General features: G+C 33.7%; 1 protein-coding gene across 1 annotated transcript in view; it reads right to left on the bottom strand.

The window, feature by feature from the left end:
• Positions 1-13,082: 13,082 nt before the first annotated feature.
• Positions 13,083-25,147, bottom strand: part of Scr (homeobox sex combs reduced) — a 47,764-nt gene continuing 35,699 nt past the window's right edge. Inside the window, exon 3 of the mRNA XM_076120006.1 lies at positions 13,083-15,340. Coding sequence (XP_075976121.1) covers positions 15,036-15,340 — 305 coding nt within the window. The 3' untranslated portion in view covers positions 13,083-15,035. The remainder of the gene's footprint in view (positions 15,341-25,147) is intronic.

Genomic DNA, 25,147 nt, shown 5'->3' with positions numbered 1-25,147 from the left:
TTTTTCCAAGCCGAGTTTCCCCTAGAAGTGCTTTCTTGTAAAAGTTTACAGGTGTATTAGGGGCGCAGATGTTGGTTTTAAAACATTTCGACGAGACTAAAAGCACGGGACAGGATAATATTTTTCTTTCATCGGCAAAATATCAGAAGAGAAGCCGTTGAAACAGCTTTTTCTTTTGTTTTTTAAGACAAAGGCGTTGGCAAGAAGGATGTATTGTAACTTCGTAATGATGCAACTTTTATGAGCGCGATTATTTTTATGTAAATACAGGCACAGGTAACGCAGTATACATCCACGGAGGCTTCCATGACACCTAGTCATAAACTGTACGATTCCAGTCACGTAGTTTGAGTGTGAACGATTGAATTTTTATTCGCGTGCTTGTTTAGTAAAACATAGTTTCGAAATAGATACCTACAAAGTCTATTTCCGGATCCATTTTAACAAAATAGTAGTTTGAATAATGAAGAATATAAGAAAAGTACGTATTAAAAATACGTAACAAAGAGTCTTTCTATTTAACCCTGTAATATTGTATGGATTTAGAGAATATACATTATGTTTTTATTTAAGCAACTGTAGAACACATTATTTACTTTTATTTCAGCCAAATCCTATGTTTGTATTACGGATGAAATAATCGTAAACCGAATTAATAAGCAAAAGGAAACGTACTTTAATAAAACAAAACGTACTAATAATGGAAGCAATATCAAAACGTTACGGTAATACCTTATGAAAATATATTCCGATTACATGCAAGCAACAGGGGCTAATTTTTATTTGTTATTCTCGCCTACGAACCGCCATGTTTTTAATAATTGCATAATAATTCATAGGAACCGGGGAAAATGCTGGTTGATTTATATTTAGTGGCATTTTCACTACGTACTGGTATTTTGTGGAAATAAGGAAGGAAATGAAACGGTGTTTGTGGTCTCGTTAAGTGGATATTATGCTTGAGGGAAGGTGGAACGAGAAACAACTATTTAGCCCGTCTGACTGTTTACGAGGGGGCTGTGGTAAACTAGAAACACACGTGCTTCAACTGGTACAAAATGGCGGTAATGTTTCGGAAATAAGTAGTGTTTAGATGGAATAGGTTGCAAATCAAGGTTTTAAAGGTACATTTTATATTATTTTGAATTTAAAGGACTTTGTTTAGAGTAACAAAGGGTCTTAAGGATGTTAAAGTTCTTAATAGCAATGTTGTTACTATGAGGTTGAAAACCAGCTATAGCAGTTGCTTCTGCTTTGGCGTAAAAACAAAGAAAGGTCACGCCCCTTATCTAGTTTTTGTTACTAGCATTCTTTTAAACGCTTACTCATTAATAAAACTGTTACATAAGACTGTATTGAAAAGGAGTTACATAGATAAATAGCCAAGTACCTAAACCAACAAAGATCGTTAGGTAAAACCAACAAATCGTAAACACCGTTGAAATAATACGTATTTATCAAACGGCGTAACGATGGGCGGAGGAGGGAAAGGTCAGACCTTTTTTGATATCACGCATTAACATGCATAAAAGGAGAAATCAGAATATTATCAGTGTGCTGCCAAGGTTCCGCACATGCGTACAACGAGGGCCGATATCGACGGGCGGCGGGCGTCGCGCGCAGGCTCCGACCAACCCCCGATAACGTAAATAATACAATAAAAATAATACAATCCCACTCGATTTGAATGTCTTCTGCTCTCCGTAGGTTCCGAGTCAACTTGATGTACTGTTATAGCGGCCCTCGATACGAGATTTTGTTGCGACTATAAGACGTTTTTTTACGACGACAGTATAATTGATGGGCTGACCTCGCGGCAGGAAAACGGGTGTTTGTATCAATATTGACAAGGGAAATTTTACTAGATTAGTCTTTGTATGGAATAAGCTGACGGCACGCTTTGTTAGGTTATTTTATGAGCGGGGTTTTTGTTAGTATCGAGCTAATATACTCTTTTGCAGAAAAGACTTTCGAGTCTTAGAAGCAAATAATTGGGATAAAATCTGATGTATGAAATCAATGAATAAGTTATTAGGTACTTTTAGTAAATTGTACGGTATTACATTATCTACTGAAATTGGTAGATAGCGTGGTGGTAAAATTAATACAGCGACTTTAAAGCAAACGATACTCAAATGACACGCTTGCATTCAAGTGATTTTAATTTAATTATCGTTTAGTAAAACACTTATTTTGCACATAAATACATAGGTGTTTGGCATAATAATTTCTAAAGCAAACAGTTAATCTCTTTAGATATATGAAAAAGAACTATAAGCAAGCAAAATAGTTTTTGCGCCCAAAAGAAAAAGTAATTTGTTCCACATGCCTCAGAAACTCAGAACAGATGCGCTTTGGGTCGATTTGACCTTACGCTGCAGTGAGCGGGTTAAATGTCACCCAAACTGCTTTTTCTTTTATTGTACTTTTACTCGCACCATTTTATTGCTACTACAAAATATACGAACAAAAGAAATTGCTAAAACACAGACCCATAGAAAATATAACAGTCAAATCAAAATAATTATCATTAACAATGCGATATCAAAATGAAAATTGAATAAAATGACAATAAATCCGCGGCCATTATAAAACAACTTAAAATTGTATTTGAGTAGAACACGCAAAGGAATTAAATCAAACTGTCTCGTAATTGATATTCATTACATTATAAATAATAATTCGATTATCGAACGGCGATATCGCGAGGATGGAACAGAAAAATTCAAATTCAAAATTACGCTTACCGTAGAAAGCGGGAGGCGCGTTGGGCAGCTGCGCGTTGCGAAGTGCGACCGACGACACAAGCCTACTACGTCACCCCTCCCGCGCCGCCCCGCCCTGCTCCTTAGCTTCTCACAGATTTGTCTACACAACCCCTCACTACCGAGTTAACAGGCTCTAGATCTAATAATACCTATTCATTATCCTTTATTAGGCTGTATAATACGATAGTCTGTGTCAATTTTTCCGTCGTTAAACAAACGCTTCGTTCAGAAATGACATAAAATTTTGTTATAAAATATTTTGTATCAATAAAATCTTTATAAAGGTAATAAAACAAAAGGTTGGTAGTAAATGTTATGTGACGGGAAAAATAACGCAATTGTAATGCGTGTAAGCGTGTACGAAGTTGTACAAACAAAAGTAAAATACGTGCTTACCTATTGACAGTGAAACCGTTAACGTCGGGCGCGTGGAGTGACGTAACCGAAGCCTGCCGGTTCCGGAGGACGAGTTCACATGCGACTTTGTTTAACATAAGACTTTATTTTAAGAAGATTGTTGTACAACGATAAACGGCGTTAATGCGATTATTATTTTCGACTACAGAATATAATGCGGTATTAAAATAGATCCTAAACAAAATATAGAGTTTGATTGATTAAATATGAATCTATAATCATTAAAGAACGATGACGCCTTAAAACAAATACAAAAATCCATACCTAACTTCATAATATTTCTTAAGCCAAAACGCGAAAGAAACGCAAAATATAAAGTGACTCTAACATCCGGATGTAGAGTCGGTGTCTTTTCCAATTTTACAAAGAAATTTACTCGACCGTTTGTCGGCAAATCGTGCGACTATTTAATCGCAATATAAAATTTAGCATTCTAAACACCGTTTGTATATCACGACACGTCCGTCCGGTGTCTATGTCCAACTAACAAGACACCATATGGCGTTCACGGCCCAATGACTCAATACATTTTTGTATGTAAGTCTTTGAAATCATTGATGCGTACGAGTACCTTTACACATACTAGTTTAATCACACAGCTACGCGTACGTTTCATGTTATATTTCAGCTGTTAATAGACCAATTTTCAAGAAAAACAGTAGTCTATATTGCAAAGCGAATCTTTAACTATGTTGATGCCAAATTTCATCGAAATCGGTTCAGCGGTTTAGCCGTAAAAGCGTAACGAACAGACAGACAGATGTTCACGTTCATATTATAAGTATGAATTAAAATTACGTAACGTACCTACATTAGATTTATTGCTATTACATGTAGCAAACGGTTGCGACATTGGTTTAAAAATGAATAGATGTAGCGATGATTTTATATTTTGTAGATCAACCGCAATATGGTGGTCTTGTTTGGGCGTGTGTTTTAAAACCAGTTGCTTGACTTTGTACCTGACGTAGAAATGTGACGTCACTTAATGGAAAACGAGATTTTATTTTATTTTAATAGATATTATTTATTTGATTTGAATCACTGTAAAATGTTTTTAAAGTAAATTTTTTATTTGAGACTAAAATGGTGCATTTTATAGTGTCTAAATAAGTACGGAAAATCAGTTTTACTCAAAATATTACATCATCTTGAGTTTACATGAAACCTTGAAGATATCTATGATAAATTAGGCACGATTCCTCACACTGTTTGCTCAAATCAAAGAGCATGTACAGTGTTAATAAATCTAACAAAGTAACGAGACAAAATGCCGCTTTTAGTTACGATAAGTAGAAAAGTAAACTGAAAATCGAAATCGAAGGTATAAAACAATGATGAAGCAAATGTTGTACTGGCTGACTTAAAATTATATTTTTATAAATAGAAATGAATGAATGAGGAAAATAAAAAAAAATGGTACAATATTTTTCTAAAATAGATTGTTATGTGTACCTACCTATGTGTTAAAAAACTTTCACAGTGTAGTCACACTTTTTCTTTAATTGATTCCATTGTCAAACATATTTAAATGTTGGAAAAGTAGAGATGGGTTTTGTTTCGCTTATATTCATTATTCTTTAACTTTATTTTCATATAAGTTAACGGGTTATATTTAAATATTTACACTATATATTATAATATTTAACAATGTAATACAAATACATAAAAAGACACAAGACGATTTAAATGTTTCTGAATAAATAATATTCCCTTGGATCATTTTTGTAAAGCTGATCTTTTTCAAACGAATCAAAATGTAGAGCAGAACTATTGCAATAAGCTGCACCGTTCAACGTCAGTCAGTCGAAGGATTATTTCGCTCGGACGCTCACAGCCAATCCGACGTCACCCCTCCCCTTATTGGTGAATTTTAAAAAGGAATTTCAATTTAATCCGCTCCCCTCGAATATAGATGACAGGCGGCGCTTTGCCGAGTGTCGGTTCCCGAACGGATTATTGAGTGTTCTCTTGTTGAAAGTTTACGTTTGTAATTTCAAAACGTTAGGCGAGATTTTGGTTCCTTTTTGCTTTTTTTTAATTTTGAAGTTTGAGTTTTTGGTTCAAAGTGAAATATATTTTTTTCTTATTTGGTATTCGTCGTTATCAACATTATTATAATAATAATGTTGAGTGATACAAAAAAATCGATTACTTGTTTTAAATGGGTAAAAAGAATGGCGTAGCCTGACTAAGTATGAGCAGTAATTTCTCCGATTTCCCAAAAATATTAGCCATCTTGCCTCATTCTAAGCTTAATTATAGGTAGGTAGGTATCACTCGTTTTCTCACGATCTTCGTTAAAAAGTTTCACAGAAAATTAAAATTAGATTAAGCCGTTTTATATAAAAAAAAATATAATTGCTGTTCGTTGCATTATTGCATATTAGAAGCCAATCATCATTAGTATTCTATTGTAGTAATTTACCGAAACAAAATGTTTACAAGATCTAGGTAATGTTATGATAAGGTTAGGTTTAACAGTAAATAATCTATTTGAATATATACGTATTTTGATTACTATGTAGTATATTTTAGTAAGAAAAATAAAGTAACCTAAATATTATTTCGAAAACTGATTATAACTTTCAAATTTTTTTAACTAAAATCTAGTACCTACTACATTAATACTTTTCAAAATAAAGACCATAATTTCAATACCAAAAATATTTGAGAGCAAATATAAAATATTTGAACAGTTGTTATATTAAATATTTATTCTACTTAGTTACTATAGGAGTTCGGTAGCATGTGATCCCAAACTTACGGCTGGTTTTACTTTCTAAATAACTATCAGTTAAATTATATTATTAGATGAAATATTGACAGAATTTTTCATACATAAAGCATGTCTTTATCCATCTGATAGTTGATATGAAACCTATTCATATAACCTTTGAAACTAGTTTTAATTATTAAAATCCTACTTAAATTATAATAATATAAGCGAAAGTTTGTGAAAATGGGTGGATGTATGTTTATTTGTTACTCTTTCACGAAAAACCCACCAGACAGATTTTAATGCAATTTGGTACACTGATAGCTTAAAACCTATATTAAAACATAGGACACTTTTTACCTCGGGAATTTTTTTTACGCGGACAAAGTCGCGGGTAGAAGCTAGTATTTTATAAAGCCATGAGTCATCGCGACAAAACGACTCTACTATAGATAGGTCCATGATTATGATCTAAGAACATCTGTTTTATAATTTATTCATAGTCGAGTATTATGTAATTGTGTTTTTTATAGTTTAATCTGTCTTAGTTATGAATGGAGTTATGATAAGTGTTTAAATAAAAGGATTTGTTCGGTAGAAAGTGTAGAAACATAAAAGATTGGTAGGTACATCAAGTATATAGAACCAATACATAAGAAAATAACAGCCAGTACAAATTTTTCATTACATAATAAAATCTTATGTACCTATAGCTAAATGAATATTCTTACAAAAGTACTCATATCTATTACATTTGTACCAAAGAAAGAATACTAATCTGGTTGGTTGGCGAAAATCGGCAAATAAATCCAGAACGAAAAAATACTTAACAAACTTTGACCTTATTAGAAATCTACATAAAAATAATAAATATTTTAAATAGATTTTAATAGTTATCAGAAAGAAAACAAGTACCTAAGCAAAAATATTTAATTTACATTAAAAATATCAAAAATACCGCTAATATATTTTTTAAATATAATATTATAATTACATTTTCTAAGACATTATCCCGACGCTCATCTTGTATACGTAGGTAAGAGGGTTTTAATACGTCTGCTACCATTGTTACTCGCTACTCGCTACTCTATCGATTTTGTCAGCCCTCCTTTGTCTTTGGACACAAATACTCGAAAAGAAAGAACGCTATCCGTAGAGACGCAGATAATAATGAATTTTTGGAAACAAATATATTTATTTTTGAATGTAAATGTATGTTTAAGAATTACGGCTACAAATTGCGTTAATTTTCTTGTATATTGATAAAATATTATATTTTAATTTATTGCGAGAATAAATAGTAATGATTAGTTTAAAATGACGAAGCTATTTTAAAGTTAGAGATGAAAAACTGAAACGAAAAAAATATCTTGCTAATAATATAAATGCGAAAGTTTGGGAGGATGGGTGGATCTATCTTTGTTTAATACTCTTTCACAAAAAAACTGATGGACGGAATTTTATGAAATTTGTTTCAATAATAGATTATAACCTGGATTAACATTATTTATTCACTATTAATTTTTACCCCGGGAAATCTTTTCACGTCGATAAAGTCGCGGGTAGAAGCTAGTAATATTATATAAGTTTAGAAAGGCCGTTTTATAAGCTTTTTAATACCATGTAATACAATACAAACATCAATAAATTTACCAAAATTGTTTCAGAAATGTGTCCATTAAATACAATTATGAAGTTGAATATGTATATGCCGTCATATTTCAATCAAAACGTGGCTGAAACAAAAGTTATTTCGTAATTATAACGGTATTTGTCGTGAAAGAATGCTACACGTATTTAAGAATTTCAATGATATTATTATTAAAGCACGAATATGTAAACGACGGTAATTTGTTTCATTGTGTATTTAGATTAGGTTGAAACAATTTTTTGATCGCTTTCTATGTGGATTTAATTGGATGGAAATAATTTTGCAATAAACGATAGCGCAAGTGTTAAAAAGGTTCGTAATTTTTGTATTACAATAAAATTTGGTCGAAAGAAAAATAGGTGTTTTACAACTATTAATATTTTTCGATTTGTCTAAAATATTCTCGTCCTTGTGCAAATAGCTATATAAATAATTTAATTTAATAATAATTTTAGAACTGCCTAATGAAGAATTTGTTTTATAAGGACGGGAAAGAATACAGTTTTAAGAAATAGGGAATTATTATTATGTTTATAAAAAGTAATGAAATCGGATGATTTAACATAATTTAAATTTTAAATTAAACACTTAGGCTAAAAAAATATTTTCTCTCATAATATATTTTTCAAAACAAACATCGTAAACTTTCGGAAATCATTACAAGTCTTTTCAAGAAATATTTCTGCATTATCATTTCCACATACATCCTAAATACCACGCGGTATTTTCACGAACGTGAAAACGAGTAGCGTTCGAGAACTCGTAGTAGGGAAGTTTTGGGCCCCAAATGCGCAAGTCCGACATCGGCGCAGGCGCAGAGGTGCCTTTGTGGCGGCCATATTTTATTGCCCTTTTTTCGGGACGAACAAAAATACCCATTCATAGAAGTCAGGTATAAAAATGTTTTTGTTTGCATTTTGTAACGCAACGGCCGTCCTTTATTTCTGATACATAGGATTAGAGGGATTTGGAGAAATCTAGTTTTGAAATATAAAGAAATGTTTACCAACGGACATTTTTGAAATTGGATTAGTTTGGCTAATGGCGGAAGCTTAGTGAAAAAATGGTTTAGAAAAAAAGTATTCGATGATTATACGGGTAACCATTTGTACACTACAGATACTCCCGTATGAGTTATTTTCTTTATACAGAGAACAGTAAAATGTTCTATAATGGATTATTTTTCACATGGATCATTTTTTTCAGTAGCAATGTAGAATTCGTAATGGACAAGCAGATGATTATTAATTTTGAATAGAAATGATCTTCAATCATAAAAAAACAACATGGTTGTTATTTTTGCTTTTCACGTTAAAATAAAAGCTATATTTTAGATTTCTTCTATTTTTGCCTATTATACTACTTACTTAATAGATAGATTTATACTATTTCAAAGTTATCATAGACTTTTACATTTTTCTAGATAATAATATTGATTAAGTCATTTGAACTTCTTCACGTCACCAAACTAGTACCATAAAAATAGCGAGTTAATGTAATATTTTTGAACAGTAATGAAATCAAAGGTCATGTGTTTGTACCCGTAACATGTACCTTTGACATGAGGATGAAAGATAAGTAAGGGAAATACAAAATTGGTGGCATTCTTTACCCTGTACCTAGTCTCTTGAGAACAAAAACCTTATATAGGTGCCGAATGTACCGATTTCAGTTAGAATATCAATAGTCAAAATATTTTTAGTAAATACGCACATAAATAAAGTTTAGTTACGCTGTCTCCTTGCCGCAAACCTAAAAAATACATTTAACTTAAATAAGTAAATAATAAAAAATATACTTACCGGTATTCAGCAACCGCAGCGTCGCGACGTCACCCGTACCAATAAAAACCTACCCTGTATACAAAATAAAAACGGATTTTCGTCCGCACACTAATATGAAAGCTTTTTGAATGAATGAAAGCTCCCTCTACGAACTTGTCATTACAGCGCGTACCCTGCTTTACCCTCCGTAGCGGAGCACAGCGCCATCTAGTAGCGAATAGTAAGACTAAAACGCCAATGAAAAGGACGGAAGCTTATTAGAATAAATAATGTGAGTACTTATGAGAGTCTGCAATTATTTGAATGATATTCAAGAAATAACATCGCTTTATTGAACACTGTGTAAAATGTATACTATTACGTTAGTTAAATATGTGATTAGATGTGTATTAATAAAGAAAATTCTTACCTTACTCCGCAGTGCTGAAGGGGTGTTTGCAAAGGGCACCTCCCAAAACCGATATTTCAGATGTATTAGGATGTTTTCTACTCTATCTCTATAGTAAACAACACTCTGGCTTTAAGATTTTCAACAATTCAATGCGAAATACTTGGTAATATTCTTATTAGACATTTTATTTTACGAGAAACGCGCAGTCGCTATCCCTAATGTCTAATCTGAATTTTCCTAATGAATGCATGAAGCGACATCTACGGAAAAATTAAAAATGAGCACCCAGCCTTGTGGGGGCGCATTCGTTATAGTACGAATTTTCACTTACAGATGGCGTTACTGGGTAGAGCTTTTGGTTACGAGTACATATTTTATTTCGGCGTGTTTTTGAAAGATGTCACTGTTTTAAATATTTTAAAGCTTAAAATCACCTTTTTTTCCTTTTAAATAATATTTTTCAGTATGTAGGAGTAGAATTTATTTTTAAACTTAAATTAAAAGGTTTTGTACTAATTGCAATATTTTACAAAAGTGACCATCAATTTTATTTTGAGAAGCGATAGGCTGTAAATTTTCATTTTTATTTATTATTATCAGAATATTAGTTGATTAGGTCTCCGTAATAAACAAAAATAACAGACCGCAATTTTTGCTCGATGAAAATAAAAGTTTATGAAAATGAAAATGAAAAAACATTTATTAAAATACACAAAATTAAATTCATCATTTTTATTACTTCTATCTTACTACTACTGAGATAAATTTGCGTATTACAAAGGTAACGCTAATAAAATATGAAAATATAAATCTCGGTCTTATTTCAGGAAACGATTGATTCCGTGACCAAAAATATTTTCAGATGTTTTAAGCATTAAGTAACATAATTATATACCGAAAAATTACGTTTACAACCTTTTTCAGTAGTGATTTATTGCAATAATTACATAAGTAGATTGCATATTTTAATGCTAGTATTTCAACAACTTCATATATTTCAGGCTACTGAAAAACTTTATTTCAGCCCTCGCGTGCATCGCTAAAGAATGAACACATGATTGATTGAGTCGGTTCAGTCTGATTGAATCCCCCTTTATAATATTTTCTCAGTTTATTTTTTAAGAATTTGTGTAACACAGTTTAGTTCGGCCAGTGTTATAACTTTGTATTATTTAACATTTACGAAATATGTAATAGGTACTGAAGATTTTAAAATTTCGAATGCATTCGTTTTTTTTTCTAGACCCACGCATACTTACACAATATTATGCCTGTTATATCCGAAGGTTTAGGCAGAGGTGTTTGAAATACATTTAAATACACAGACCTACGTTTCGTCATTAACAATGTTATTCCTATCAAGTAGCTTGTGCTTTCTACCATTTACCGGGTACTTTACCAAAGTCCATGCTACTATTGAGAAATATTCTAATATAAATTAGAGAAGATCAATAGTACTTAGTCCGACGCGGGAATCGAACCCGAGACCGCCAAATAGGCAGGATATTTTTAAACCTTACTGTTTTTAAATTTTCATTGAAGACTTCTTCTGCATCTGCTTTTGCCCAGCGTCGTAGTGTATTCATAAGTCCCCAACCTGCGTGGCCAGCGTTATTGTATAGTAGTATTCATTTTGCAGTGTAGACAGATGGTTATAGTTAGTGGAAAATTTCAACATGAAAAATGTTTCGAATTTAATGCACTGTGAGAGTATTTTGGTATCTTTGAATTACACTTACAAGTCTGCAACATAAAACCAGGAGCTTGAAAAAAATCTTGATTTTCTCGAAAGGGTGACGACAGGAATCTTATCCTAGTTATTAAGTATACATAATACTTACATTGCTTCAAAGGTGTTAGTCGAACCTTCCAATTAATATACCAGACAGTTCTTTTCTCTCCGTACCCCTATAGGAAAAAGGCATGATTTTATATAAGTATGCATTTAATTTTAATGTAGCAAATTAATAATATTAGAACTAGAAATCTAGCTACCGACATTAAACCAGCGGTCACGAGCTCAGAATTCCTTCCATTCAGTACATCATAACGTAGTACTAACATTCGCAAACAGCAGTTATCGCAAAAGACAATACAGCATTTCCTTACCGATTACTCAAAGTAAAGCCTTATCTCTGTCGAACTGATGTCGCAGGAGTAATGACAAATGATTTGCAACCTGCACCTAATGTAAGGTGCGTTGTATCAGGCCTTGTCCACGCGTGGACGTAGGAACATTAATAATAACTCAGTGTAACGCGACACTGATATGTATCGGAATAACTTTAATTCTGTTTAAAATTCTTTGGATATTATTCGAATGTTTTGTGTGATAGTGTGTTGATTTGTTTGTTGCTAGATTTATGTAGCCGTGTAGGGCTTTCTGGCTATAAAAATAGTATGTTCGTCCCAAATTATCTATGTCTGAAGACACCTGAATCTGCTCAAATACCTAGATGAATAAGGGTGTAAGTGTAAGATACTATGATGTATCTATAATGAATAAATGATGTTTGATCCGTGTAGCGCCAGCTCGATCCAATTTGACTACTTATTCAAAGGCATTACCCTCCGCTATTTTTATAGAGTAGTATAAATTGAAAGTCTATTATAGTAAATTGTTCCAACTATAGTTATCGTCAATTTCAGATTGATTGCAGATACCAAATGAAAATTTCTCGAACATAAAAATTGTAAAGATTGCATCTTTGTTATTTCTGAAAAAAAATATTACTTTACAATTTTTATGTAGATGTATAAGTTATTGTTTACTTCTATAAACTTTGTATTATTTCCAGTTCAGCCCGTAACCTAACATCCAATTGAACCGTTCAAACCTTTCAGTTTCAGCAACATTGTACAATATTCCGACAGAATGATTTATACAGCCTCCGTACGACCTACAAACTAAGCAAACCTTCACATTTTTCGACACTCTTTGTTGGCACGTGGTGAACGTTGTTCGCCCCTCACAGGTTCGCCTGTCATGTCATTGCTATACAGATCATTTATCATCGCTCAATACTGCCATCAGCCTGCCGGCGTCTCACTGGCGCTCGCTCCAACAATAGTTCAATACTTTCTATTGGTAACGATCATTTTGTGTTTTAACTGTTGCGAAGTATTCTGTCTCAATATTGCGACACCCACGACGCTCTATTTGTCGTGATACTGGCTGAATTGAACTATAACCTCCCATATATCTCTTGTATAAACAGGCGCTAATAGTCATTTGCATTCGCAAAGCCCTCGTAAGATAAGTCACGACATCAATTAATTATCACTACTAACTAATTATTATCATGTCTCTCGATGTTTGTTTAATAAAACACATTCGTATCATCATAATTTATTTTATCATCTTCACCAATTTTTCAAATTTAATACACTTTATTAATACAATACAATAATTTAAATGATCAGTAGCATACTTTACTAGAGTCCTCATTTAAACTGGAATGAACGATAAACGTTATTTTATTAGTTAATAAAGAAATAACATAACTAAATTAGGAGGAAAGTATTTTACAAAATGATAGAAGAGAGAAAAAGTCAGGCCACATTCTATTGCACAGATTGTTTACAAAAGAAATTATTGAGAGTAGCTATTACTTAAGAATTTGAACATTTTTTTTTAGTTTACACTATGTTATCTAATATTTACAAACAATAAATAAAGCAACAAATGAACCAATCGAGGAAAATAAGCAATACAAACATACTCCTTGAATTAAAATCAAATATACGAACTCAGATCTCGCTGTTCACTTAAGAATTAAAATTTAACAAAATATCACAGTTGACCACGACGTTTTCTAATAAAAATGTGACAACAAAACTTTAAACGGCGATTTATAAAACCATAAGGTCAAATATCCGAACATCATATATTTATCATTGGACGTTGGACGTTACGACAAGGTTAGGTAATGCATGAAGTAACTTGTATGACATCCAAATAAGAAGAATTAACCTTGTAAGGGCGTCTGATTCATCGCTTTAGTGCCTTAAATAATTTTGATGTTAAAACTGTGTTAAATAACAACTGATATTTTAAGCAAACTTTAAAAACAATTTCAAAATAACTGAAGATACTTACGTAAAGAAAAGATTTTTTAATTACTATAATTACTTTAAGTACATTTTACATATACGACATTAAAGACTTTAAAGTACGCAATAGAGCCACATGAAATTTTAAAATGGTATCTTTTGTGGAAACTTTAAAAAATCACTATTCATATTACTTATAGAGTTAATTATCGTATGTATTTATAATATGATAAATACTTTGTTATTTACAAACTAAGGACAGGAACATAAAACAGTTCGGGAGACATACTGATATATATTAGATTTCTTCACCATACCTACTACATGACAAGTTATTTACAATAATAGGAAGGAATCGCCTATTCACAATATTACTGAGCTTACTTCGTTAAGTTTCACAGCGCTTTTACAAGCCCTCTCTAATATTCGTTACTAGATTATGAAATGACCTAAATATAATATTTTCTGATACATTTTGTCTTTAACAATATGTTGTTCGTACGCCATTACTCTATCCCTGTACAATTCCGAATTTGTTTTACTCTTGTGATGACTACTTATGCTGGCTATAATGTCTATCTTAATTATACCAAGTGTGCTCAATGAAAGCCACGATACATGTACTTTCGTGTTCCATTTTACAGTCCATTGAGTTGTTTTTTCTTGATCGTCTGTCGTCAGAACGTTAAAAAACTCAGTGAGATGTAAACGAAACCCGAATTGATCATGTGTCGTAGCTTTGCTGTCCACACTTTCTAGCCACCACGGTACATAATATCGGTATTCAGTTGTTTTTATCTTACAGTTTTACGAATAATGCAAATCGATACAGCTTATGACTAGGTAAAATTCAATTCTACTTTAAATTTTAACACCGTTGTAGTTAATGTTTACAATTAACGTTTGTGACAAGAAATTTTGATGATTTCATTTCATGAGTTAGTACAGATATTTAAACTGGAATAAACTTTATGTTATACTGCGTATTCCTCACAATGATCTCTTCTTCCTCGTCACTCGGGTCCTTTACCGCGATACTTGCCGCACAAACACTGTTCACGTCACTCGTAACGTCACAATAACAATAACAAAATTAGACTACACTATTGAAATTTTTCAAGCAGCGAATAACTGATCCAGTCTGGTTGCTGTACCATTAGTGTTCAGCACAATGGTACACGCAACCCCGCGTCGCGGACGACTGTCTAATTCAATAAATCAGTTATCCGCTGTTCGAAAAATTCCACTGATCCTATGCGGAGAGGTGCGCGAACTGGCTCGGGTGAAGGTCGAATTGGTAGGGGTGGCCGTACGGATTCATATGGTAGGGCACGATGTTCATGGACGCCATCTTATGCTCCTTCTTCCACTTCATGCGGCGGTTCTGGAACCAGATCTTGATCTGGCGCTCGGTGAGGCAGAGCGCGTGCGCGATCTCGATCCGTCTCCTCCGCGTCAGGTACCGGTTGAAGTGGAACTCTTTCTCCAGCTCGAGCGTCTGGTACCGCGTGTACGACGTCCTCTGACGCTTTGTCTCCCCGTTGGCGTTCACCGTACCTGAAAACATCAAATGAAAACGTTAGTATTGTTCAAACGAGCCATGATTTAGTGCACATTATTTACTTAGTATTATTCTGGTCACAAAACTCGAGGCACGTTAATATTTAGAACTGAATGTTCGTTTGAGCGCCAATGAATAGTTGGCTCGATCGACTTCGTGCCTTGCCACGCTTGCTCGATTGTGATATACAGCTCGCGGCAACATGCTCTGCTAAGATCGAGATTTCTATTCAGAAATATAAACACTATTGTGCAATTAATTTTAATTTATACCCTGCGGTTGTCACATTTTTCTTAATTTATATCTTGTTTCGCAACGCACCACGACACCTTATCTAATGATTGTTTTGGCACATGCTTGTTCCTGTTTGCCGCTGCAAACTGCGGCCAAGATAAACTTTTCATCGCGTTATCATAAATTGAACGATGACTCTCGTGAAAGTTACACATGTAACGCGCAATCTAAATAATTATTTTTTGTTATTACTCGGTCGGATATTGAGCGTTATTGCGTAGTGTTTATTTAGAAAGCATTTAAAGTATGAAGTGCAGTTAGTAAATGAATATCAAAGAGGGAGTGGAGTGAGCGGTATGGCGGCGGCGCGCGAGTCATGGGTTGCATGCCGCACCTGTCACGGCATGTCGACGGCACGGCCCACCACTTGGTCCGGCTTGGACGGCCGCCAGTGTTCCTGTGATAGATACGCGGCCCGTCTCGGGTGTGTCTACCAAATTAAACTGCGCCATTTATTATATTTCTTTAAGGAGATTGGTCCACTAATGAGTAGCCTCGTCATTATTATTAACCTATTGAATCATACGACGGTGATTGTGTCGTTGTGTCCCGGTGTGCCTGACGAGCTTAAAATAATCACTCTTTCAAGATAATTATAAAACAATTGTCTAACAGGACAATGCCACTAATAGATTCAAGGCGAGCGCTGGATACTTTCGTTCGCTCCTTCAGTTGTCACTCGCGCGTCAATAAAGATGTTTAAGAGAGTATAAATATTCGATTTTGTACGAGTTTAAAAGCGTACGAGTGAAGCTGCAGCAAAAACCGAGCCGATTGAAATGTTAGTGACAGGCCGATGCACAAACAACAGACGGACAGCATTATTTTAACATAAATAATCCTTGTACGAAACGAATGGATACAATACGGGGCCATTTGAATTTCAATATGATTCAGGAATATGTTGATGTTGATTAAATGCTTACATCTAGTTTATAATTTAAATGTGCTTGATCTTAGTGATGTCTTGATGAGTAATGGGTTTGATGAATTACTGTTGTGGATGCAATTTTTGGAAATAAGTTGCGTACATACTGTTCAAGATCCAAAATAATAACCAACTTGAATCAAGCTGATAAACGAGTAATTGAGTTTCAAATTAGGTTTTTAATTTATTCTGCGAGATAAAAATAATTATATGACCTGCATTTCAAAATGAACGGTTCTTTCAGGACGGCAAGTAAAAGGCGTTATAATTATAAATGACGCTATCGATTGATGATTTCAAAATATATTTGATGATATCGATCATAAAATTATATTGGAACTAATTAAAGTAAGTTTTATAATTATTTATATTTCCATTTCTGGGTTAAAAGCAAAAAAATGTAATCGATGTCGTTTTAAGATGTATTTTTTTTGGATAAATAGTTATTTTTCCTTAGTACAAGTAAGAGAACATGAAATCTTGTGCTCAAAAACTTTTTCCTCGGAAAATCTTCCATGAAAAAAATACATCAAATTAATATGCGAATATTGAAATTGGCTGTGAAATGAAAGAATATGTCTACTTAGTTAAGTCTGAGCTACAGACTTCACAAAAGTTGTTACAGAAAAAGAAGTACATTTTATCGGAACGAATCAAAACTCCAATATTTCATGTATCACTTGCAATAACATATACGAAAACGGTAGTCATCTTTTTATCTAAACTAGATAATTCTAGGTCACAGACCATTTATATTCCGTCAGCCACAGTCTAGACATATTGCATGGTCGAATTTTAAATGAATAGCATCGAATTACCATTGGATGAGACTTGAAAATTTGAAATCTAAAGTAGGTAACGTCTGGAGACAGTTCGTGAAAAAACGTGATTTTTTTTCAGTTATAGACATGATTTCTAAATAAAAAATGCAGTGGGATTCATTTGTTTTAGTTTTGAAATATTGCTAGTATTATCTTTGAGGGGGAAACCAGTTTAAACTGATAAAAGAATCGACTTTTTATTGCATAAATTGTTAGTGTGGTAAAATTTAAAGCGAAATTTGCAATATTCCCGATTCTACGAGCATTTAAGTTTGTGATACCAATATTGGTTCTTGTTTTTTAGCATTTCTGGATCTGACTTGTACGTTGGCAAAGATCCTTTTGTGGTGGTTATTTGGGATGAACAGAAGTCTTGATTCCATAAATATCTGATTGAATTCGTCAAGTAGAAACCCTGACTTCTTTTTTGTCTCTAAATTGTTTATCACTTTTATTTTTTCGTCGTTCTATCAAATCACATAAGTTCTCTTAATTTTCTCTTCGCCATTGATTAACATTCATATTCCATTAGATTTTTGCTAAGATTGATTGACGTCATCATACCCAATTCAATATTCCCCATTTTTAACATACACATCTGAAAGACTACTAGCATCCATTACCAAACTTTTATAATCCATATGATTTATTATTTCAAATATAAAACATACGAGACATGAAATATAATAAGTAATAACTACTTGAACATTTATTCTATCAAACGTTGGGGTTCCTTCCATCAGCACTTCTGAGTAGTTCTTAGTAATATGAATGCCAACATAAAAATGTTTTAAGATACGAGATCAAAGCATTTGACTAATGACATCTAGATGAGAACAGAGTATGCAATAAAAATGTCACAAATATATTTTTATCTGTGGTTTACATAGGCCGTATAATTGTTGATTGTATCGTTACGTGAAATTCACACGGTTTTTTCTTTTAATTAATTGATACACGGCTTTTATGTCGCTAATTGACACGATGGCCGTTCGTTATTCTAACTGTAGATCTATATTTGTAATTTTGGAAGAATAATTATAATATATATTTCATTTTCTCACTACACTTCATATTTTAAGTTTCAACATAATATTTATAGTTAGAAATAATCTGTTTGACGTCAAAAGTATAAGAGGCTCATGGTAAACCGAAGGCAAACATAAGATCAATAAAATCTTCTTCAGTTTATTCGTCAGTGTGTTCGGCTGTTACTTATGACCGAAATGTTTGTGTAATACTGAGATTGCAAATCTATTGCGTCTGATTAGTCTTTTTCTATATATTTTTTAGTCTGAGGAACTACATACAGTGAGTAATTGAGTATATACATAAACATAAGTCGATAATATTTTGGTTAACCGCATTCGGCATATCAGTGTTTTGAATCTAGCTACTATCTTAACCATTTACTGATATAAGTTTAAGAATTACAGAACAGCATTATAATTCTGGATTGCCCCGATTGCACTATCAATTCTAATCCAATGTTACATAGGAGTTAACACTTAAGGTTTTGACAAACGTAATTATCATGTAACGCAGTTAAAAGTTATGAACAACTGATTGTGAAATTTCGATCCAATGAACAAAGTCGGATGCGGTCGTTCCGGTATAATCCGGAGTTCCCGGGACCAAACCAATCCATAGCAGCTGTACACGGAAGCTGATTATTGAGAACAAAAATAACTCGAATGCTTATTATCGATGAAATGCAATGGACAAATTTAAATACACGTGTTAATCCTATTCTATCGTCAAAATAAAAACTATTTCAACAGATCAGGTGAATACCAAAAACACATCTTTCAGTTGCAAACGGAACCGCGGACAGCATCAATCACTACCCTATCGGACTGACATTTTTGTAAATCTTTTCAAAGGAAAATCATAATAAATTTACACGATACTCAGCTGCAGCGGAAACCTAGTTCATCGGGCGAAATATTTTATACAACATCAAATTCAATTCATAGTACAGACATATACAATTAAATCAGTTGCCATGGAGTCTAGGCTGAAGTTGAATGAATAACATCTGCCCATTACGTATAGTCGGTGCATCGTCAAGCAGGTCATCCGACAATATTCAATACACACCAACAGACACATTAATCATGAATAGCGGGTGAATTTTTAAATTTGTAACCCAGACTAGTGTTTTGAATTTCGAGCTAGAATTCTATTTATGTTTCGGTACTTTTTTATTGTTGTTAGGCATGTTGGTACTATTGTTAACGGTGCAAGAGCCGTGCAAGCTTCAAAGGTAGTATTTTTTTGCTTCCGTTGTTTTTAATCCAGCCAGAATGTAGCCTTCTATTAAGTACTTATTAATTACAGTCATTATATTTTAATGCACATTTCTTTTGTACCTTTTTGTTTGTTAATAGGCAATTTAAAACTAAATAGGCGATGTTTTTCCTGTTTATTGAATAGGATCTTGTATTTACTGTATATTTTATGTTTTGCGATGTACTGAACTAATAATTCAAATATAATATTTTACAGGTATAATACATTTCGCAATTTTTTATGTCTTATGGATATTAAACAAACAAAAATAATAAGTGGATCAATTCACCTGCGTAGTGAAACAAAGCGCGTCGTCTGCGCATGCGCGTGTTTGACGTATGTATGACTGACGGCCATGACAGCCGCAAGGTGGGCTCAGGCAATCTAAATACAGCCTATATGCAAACTTATTGCTCCTGATATAACATTTTTTATTTTACCGTTTTGGTCCGTTGTTGCATATTTCATTGACAAAACTTGCTGCAAATAAATTTATTATTATTTTGATGAATTAGTCATGCTGTTATGTCATTCGTTTCAGATTTATCATTCGGCGCTGACTTATATGCACGGAAGGCGCTTTTGGCGATGACTTACGACGATATTATTTTAGTATTTCAAAGTAAGTGTATTACTTTGATGTAGTCCTTACAAAGTACTGTATAATGTGAAGATATGATTGCGATACCGTGTTCTTTTGAACAAAGCACTAGGAAAGGTCAGGGACTGAAAGCTGATGGTAGGTATGCAATACAGCATATATGCGGTAGTAACAGAAATCAGGTTTGTACGATCTAGCCGTAGATTAAAGCTAACTTCGAGACAGAGATTAGTAAGTACCTAGTACAACTTAAAATTTATTGCAGAATACTGTTGAAGTGATGAATGTAGTTAGGACACGTTCCTCTTAATGAAATTATTCTATTTTTGCGCTAAAATTATCTATTTCAGAAGTCGTACAAAATGGTTTCAAGTTAATTTTTTTACCGTTTCCATTTAAGGAACTTGAACATGCCGTGTTAGCTAGTGGTATTGGCTCTTTAACTATAAAAACAAAACAAAAGCTCGCTTGAAATTAACCTTATCCAGCGCAAGATTTAATTTCCTTCGCACGAATCGCATTCTACCGGTAGGTAATTATTTGTACATGTCGCCTACCTATCGAGTCTTTTTAAAGCTACCCGCGTTCATGTAACTTTTTTCCAAGATTGTTTTTTTCTGGCCGCTATATCTCCGGCCAGCTATCGCTGCAATGTGTCAGTCTGTCCCGCGGTGCCACTTTACGGAACTTTTGATTTACTTAACCAACGAGTTTCGCCTTTTTATTTTTAATGGAACCCCTCGAGCGTTAGATTTTACTTTTATAACTTGAAAAAGTATTCGGTTGTTTGTGTTTGATGTTTCCGTGTGATTTCAATTTGTCTAGTTTAGTATATTAGCTGTTCAGTTTTGTGCGGTAGTTAATTTCGGAACGGCGAGCCATATGATTTATTTCAAACTGTTTTAATATACGTGCGGACTTACAATCTGCTAAAGCTATTATTTAATGTACATTTATGAAGACGCCACACACGACTGAGAGTCATGGTAGTGTTTCAAACGTAATGAATTATAACGATGATGTCCACACGCACGCATGTTTCAAATTATGTCATCAGCCAACCCACTAGATCGTGTTATGTTACTCCAAATGTCAGTGGCTCTTAGTCGGCGCTAGTTATTATTTGGCTCGTTGCCTTACGATTATTAACTTGAACATACAGAGGAAATTAGTTGATTTGGTCTGGAGACAACAATATCTAAGATTTATAGAAATTCGGTACCACAAATAGACGGAATATAGTTTATCGGTGCGAACGTAATCGTCGATCCATAAAGAGAATCCGAAGATTGCCCGATTGAATCCCGCAGCAGGCACGAAGCGGGCACATTAAGAGTGGATTTCTCACGTTCGTGGTGAGCACTAATCACGACGTAGAAATATTAAGGACACTAATATCTTGTACACATTTACATAACACGCAATAAATCTGTATGTGCGCGCGCGCCGGTGCGCTGCAGACGGCGCCGTTGATAAATTCTTATTGGAGCTTTTTCGATGCTCTATTTAGATTGCTATTATGTTTGTTCTCTTTGTCCTTCTGTAAAGAAAGAACGCATTTAACTGTCTATTTTTTCTCATTGTAAAATACTACTCGAACTACTATACTATTCGTATCACCTAAATCAAACCGCAGGTGTCTACAAAATGATTTCAATTTACGTGCATATAAAATACATAACTACCGATTTCTAAACAAGGTAATACAACGATTAAATAACAATCTTTGCAATTTGACTACAGTTTTAAAATGCCGGTGATATTATGATCACGCACACTTCAGAATATTGATTACTGATTAATGAGTTTGAAATCAATTTTCAGATATTATAGCTTATGGACTGTAATCAAGTATTATTAGTTTGGCAACGTGTTATCTTTCATGCAAAGGTAAATCATTTTCTTATACAGTGTTGAACGACAGTACGTGAGTTTATGTGGACTCTTAAACAAGCTTGATAATCAAATATGATCGCATATAGGTATGTATTAAATAGAAAGGAAGACAATAATATTACTGTTTCGCATGTAACGAAAAGAAGTACTGGCTTTAAAAGCACTGATGAGTTTAAAGACTGCAAAATAAATTAAAGTATTTATCAATTAATTACATCAGTTGTACAAAATGCAATGCAATGCATCTCTGTTTCATTCGGGAATCGAACGAACAATAGCAAAGTAGCAACAAACAGACGAAACTAAAATATGCATCACACGACGATAGAAATAAAAACTTAATTTTTTAACCAATGTAGTAACAGCCTGTATACAAGATACTATGACTTAAGTTCGAGATCAGTATCGGGGAGACTAATCGTCTATCTATCTACGTTTACTTAGTAGCTTAACGGACTGAACCGGTAACCGCGGCGAGTTATTTATAGGAAGTCGAGTATAAAACCTTGGTATGGCAGCCTATGTACGATGTTATTGTGATTTATCGTCATATGTCTTGCAGAACATTTGTCATAATTATAATCGTAAATGTTCGTCTTTTTTATGCAGATTTGTACGTGTATTGTGCAGTTGCTTTTGTTTTTTTTTAGTTTGAGGAAATATATGGTGTTTAAATTTTTACCGATATTCTAACATCCGCTTTTTAATTGCGTATCTTTTGAATAAAAGTATCAAGTGTCGGATCGCACAAAGTTTAACTTCAATTAGAGCGTGATCTAGATGTAAATTTAAATAATTAAGTGCTAAATTATTCCAACGAACAAAATGCCGGTGAAACGGATGACCGCTAAATATTTATTTATTCACGTGCAATTTATAACACATTGATACCAATCGTCAACAGCCTAGATATAAATCTAAATGAAAAACAATTTTAGTACAAATAGTAAGAAATAAATAAAATATTGATAAACTATTCGATTCGATAGCTTCCTAAATCGTTTGTAGCACAATTACCATGGGCGCCGTGGGACCGGTAATAATTTAAAAAATATCGCCCAGTAAATGATGCCATAAATTAAATTTAATAATACGTACGCCCAACGCAACGGCATCATGTGCGGAAAGCTAATTGAATATTAATTTAATAATAAATCTGGTCAGACCAGTCTTCTTCTGAGCCTCTCTTATTTATAACTTAACTCCGCGTTTGGCAATACTATAACTTTTAATAGATTTAAACGATCTACGATTTATTGTTGTCACAAATATTAAAAACTTTAATTGTGAGAAGTTTTTTGTTTGAATTAGTCAAAGGCTAATGTTGTGAGCCACACCTACTGCGGCGACCATTACAAACACCTTCCGTTTCAGTTAATTTATTACTTTTATCTCGAGCACAGTCGCGGTCGATGCACACAAACACACGACATCTCCGACAATAAGACAAATCGTCCGATTACCAAACACTACCTGCCCGCGGTGGGTCCGCGCCATGCAAATTTTCAAAAGACTTTTTTTCCTCTGAACCAATTATTATCTCTCACTTTTAAGAAAGTAAAAGTATTAGTAGAGCACACAGTCATCAATAGACGTATAAGCAAATTAATTACTGTGACATTTTCAAAAGAAAGCCTTTCAGACTTTCTTCGAGCGCACAATGCGTCGTAACGTGAACAAAAAATGTTACAATTTTGTATGCAAGTGACCTTGGAAAAGCACGCCAGTCCGACGTTTTGCAACATTTGGTAATTTTCGCACAGACACGTGATTTATATCGCCTTTGAAGACGTGCTTTGTTATAAAACCGAGTTGTTTTAAATAAGACCACTTGCGGTGTCCTTATAGTAACATTCAAAAAGAATAGTACGGACATTAAGCGACTATGGAAAATATAATGAATGTATTAAGTACCCAGTCGTTTGCATTGTATCTACAAACAAAGATGACGTGGACTATAGAGTATAAAGACCTCGAGGTTAGCGAGACTGGAAACGTTTGCAATACCGAGCCAGGAATAGATCATGATATCATATTATCTAGCAAGCAATTTGGCTATGATCCTATCAATAGCGTAGGATACGATGAGAAGATACGGTAGACAATGATATAACTGCATCGAATAACAAGAACAAAAACCGCGTTATATTAACACGAGTGTGAAAATGTAGAGTACATCGCCGATTAAAGAAAAGAGTAACGTTTATGAATTTCAAACATTAATCTAAGACTAGATAAAGGCCACCACACGGCTAGCGGGGTATTGTCGAAAGAAATCTCCATACAAAACATTACTCGGCTGTGTTGAGCGATTTATGCGACGGCCTGCGCCGTGCGTAGCACTGTGCACTCCTTATTGTATATTATTGTAGTGACACCGACTAATTTGTTGGCCGACTGATGAGCCAACTGCGGGGAAAGAGATTGTTTATGTTTTACTATATTAACTCTTAACGTGTAGCAGATTATCCCACAGTAAAATATTATAAACTAGAACTCAATATCGGAGCGATGTATGTATGTAGGTAAATTTGAATTAGATATCCGCTTTGCTTGGTCGTGATTCAAGGTGTAATTTTAATTTATTGGCACAGTAAAGGGATTACTAATGCAAGGTAAACAATATACGTACTGAAATAATACTAAACGTGTTATATGAAATTTAGTGATATTAATAAAGTTTAATGGAGTAATAAGCGTGAGTTTAGAAGGGATTTAGTTGTTAGCTCTTGGATTTATTTAATCCACGTGAGTGCGTGGTACAGACGCGGACGTCGGCGAGTGACAGCCGGGTGTGCGCACGCGCGCTTCTCTTCACGTCGCCGGACAGTAGGCACGCAAAGATATGTTCAACTTAACTCTATATTAAAACGGACATCGTCGTTTACATCAAAATGCTGTAGGGCACTACTAAAATATGTGCGTATTTTTAAACGTTGACAGTTTTTGAAACTTCACATTAATATTCTTG

The sequence above is a fragment of the Anticarsia gemmatalis genome, chromosome 11 (genome assembly GCF_050436995.1).
Source record: "Anticarsia gemmatalis isolate Benzon Research Colony breed Stoneville strain chromosome 11, ilAntGemm2 primary, whole genome shotgun sequence".
In the NCBI taxonomy this organism is placed as follows: Eukaryota; Metazoa; Arthropoda; class Insecta; order Lepidoptera; family Erebidae; genus Anticarsia; species Anticarsia gemmatalis.
Note: the sequence above shows the minus strand (reverse complement) of the source record. Positions and strands in the feature narration are given on the sequence as shown.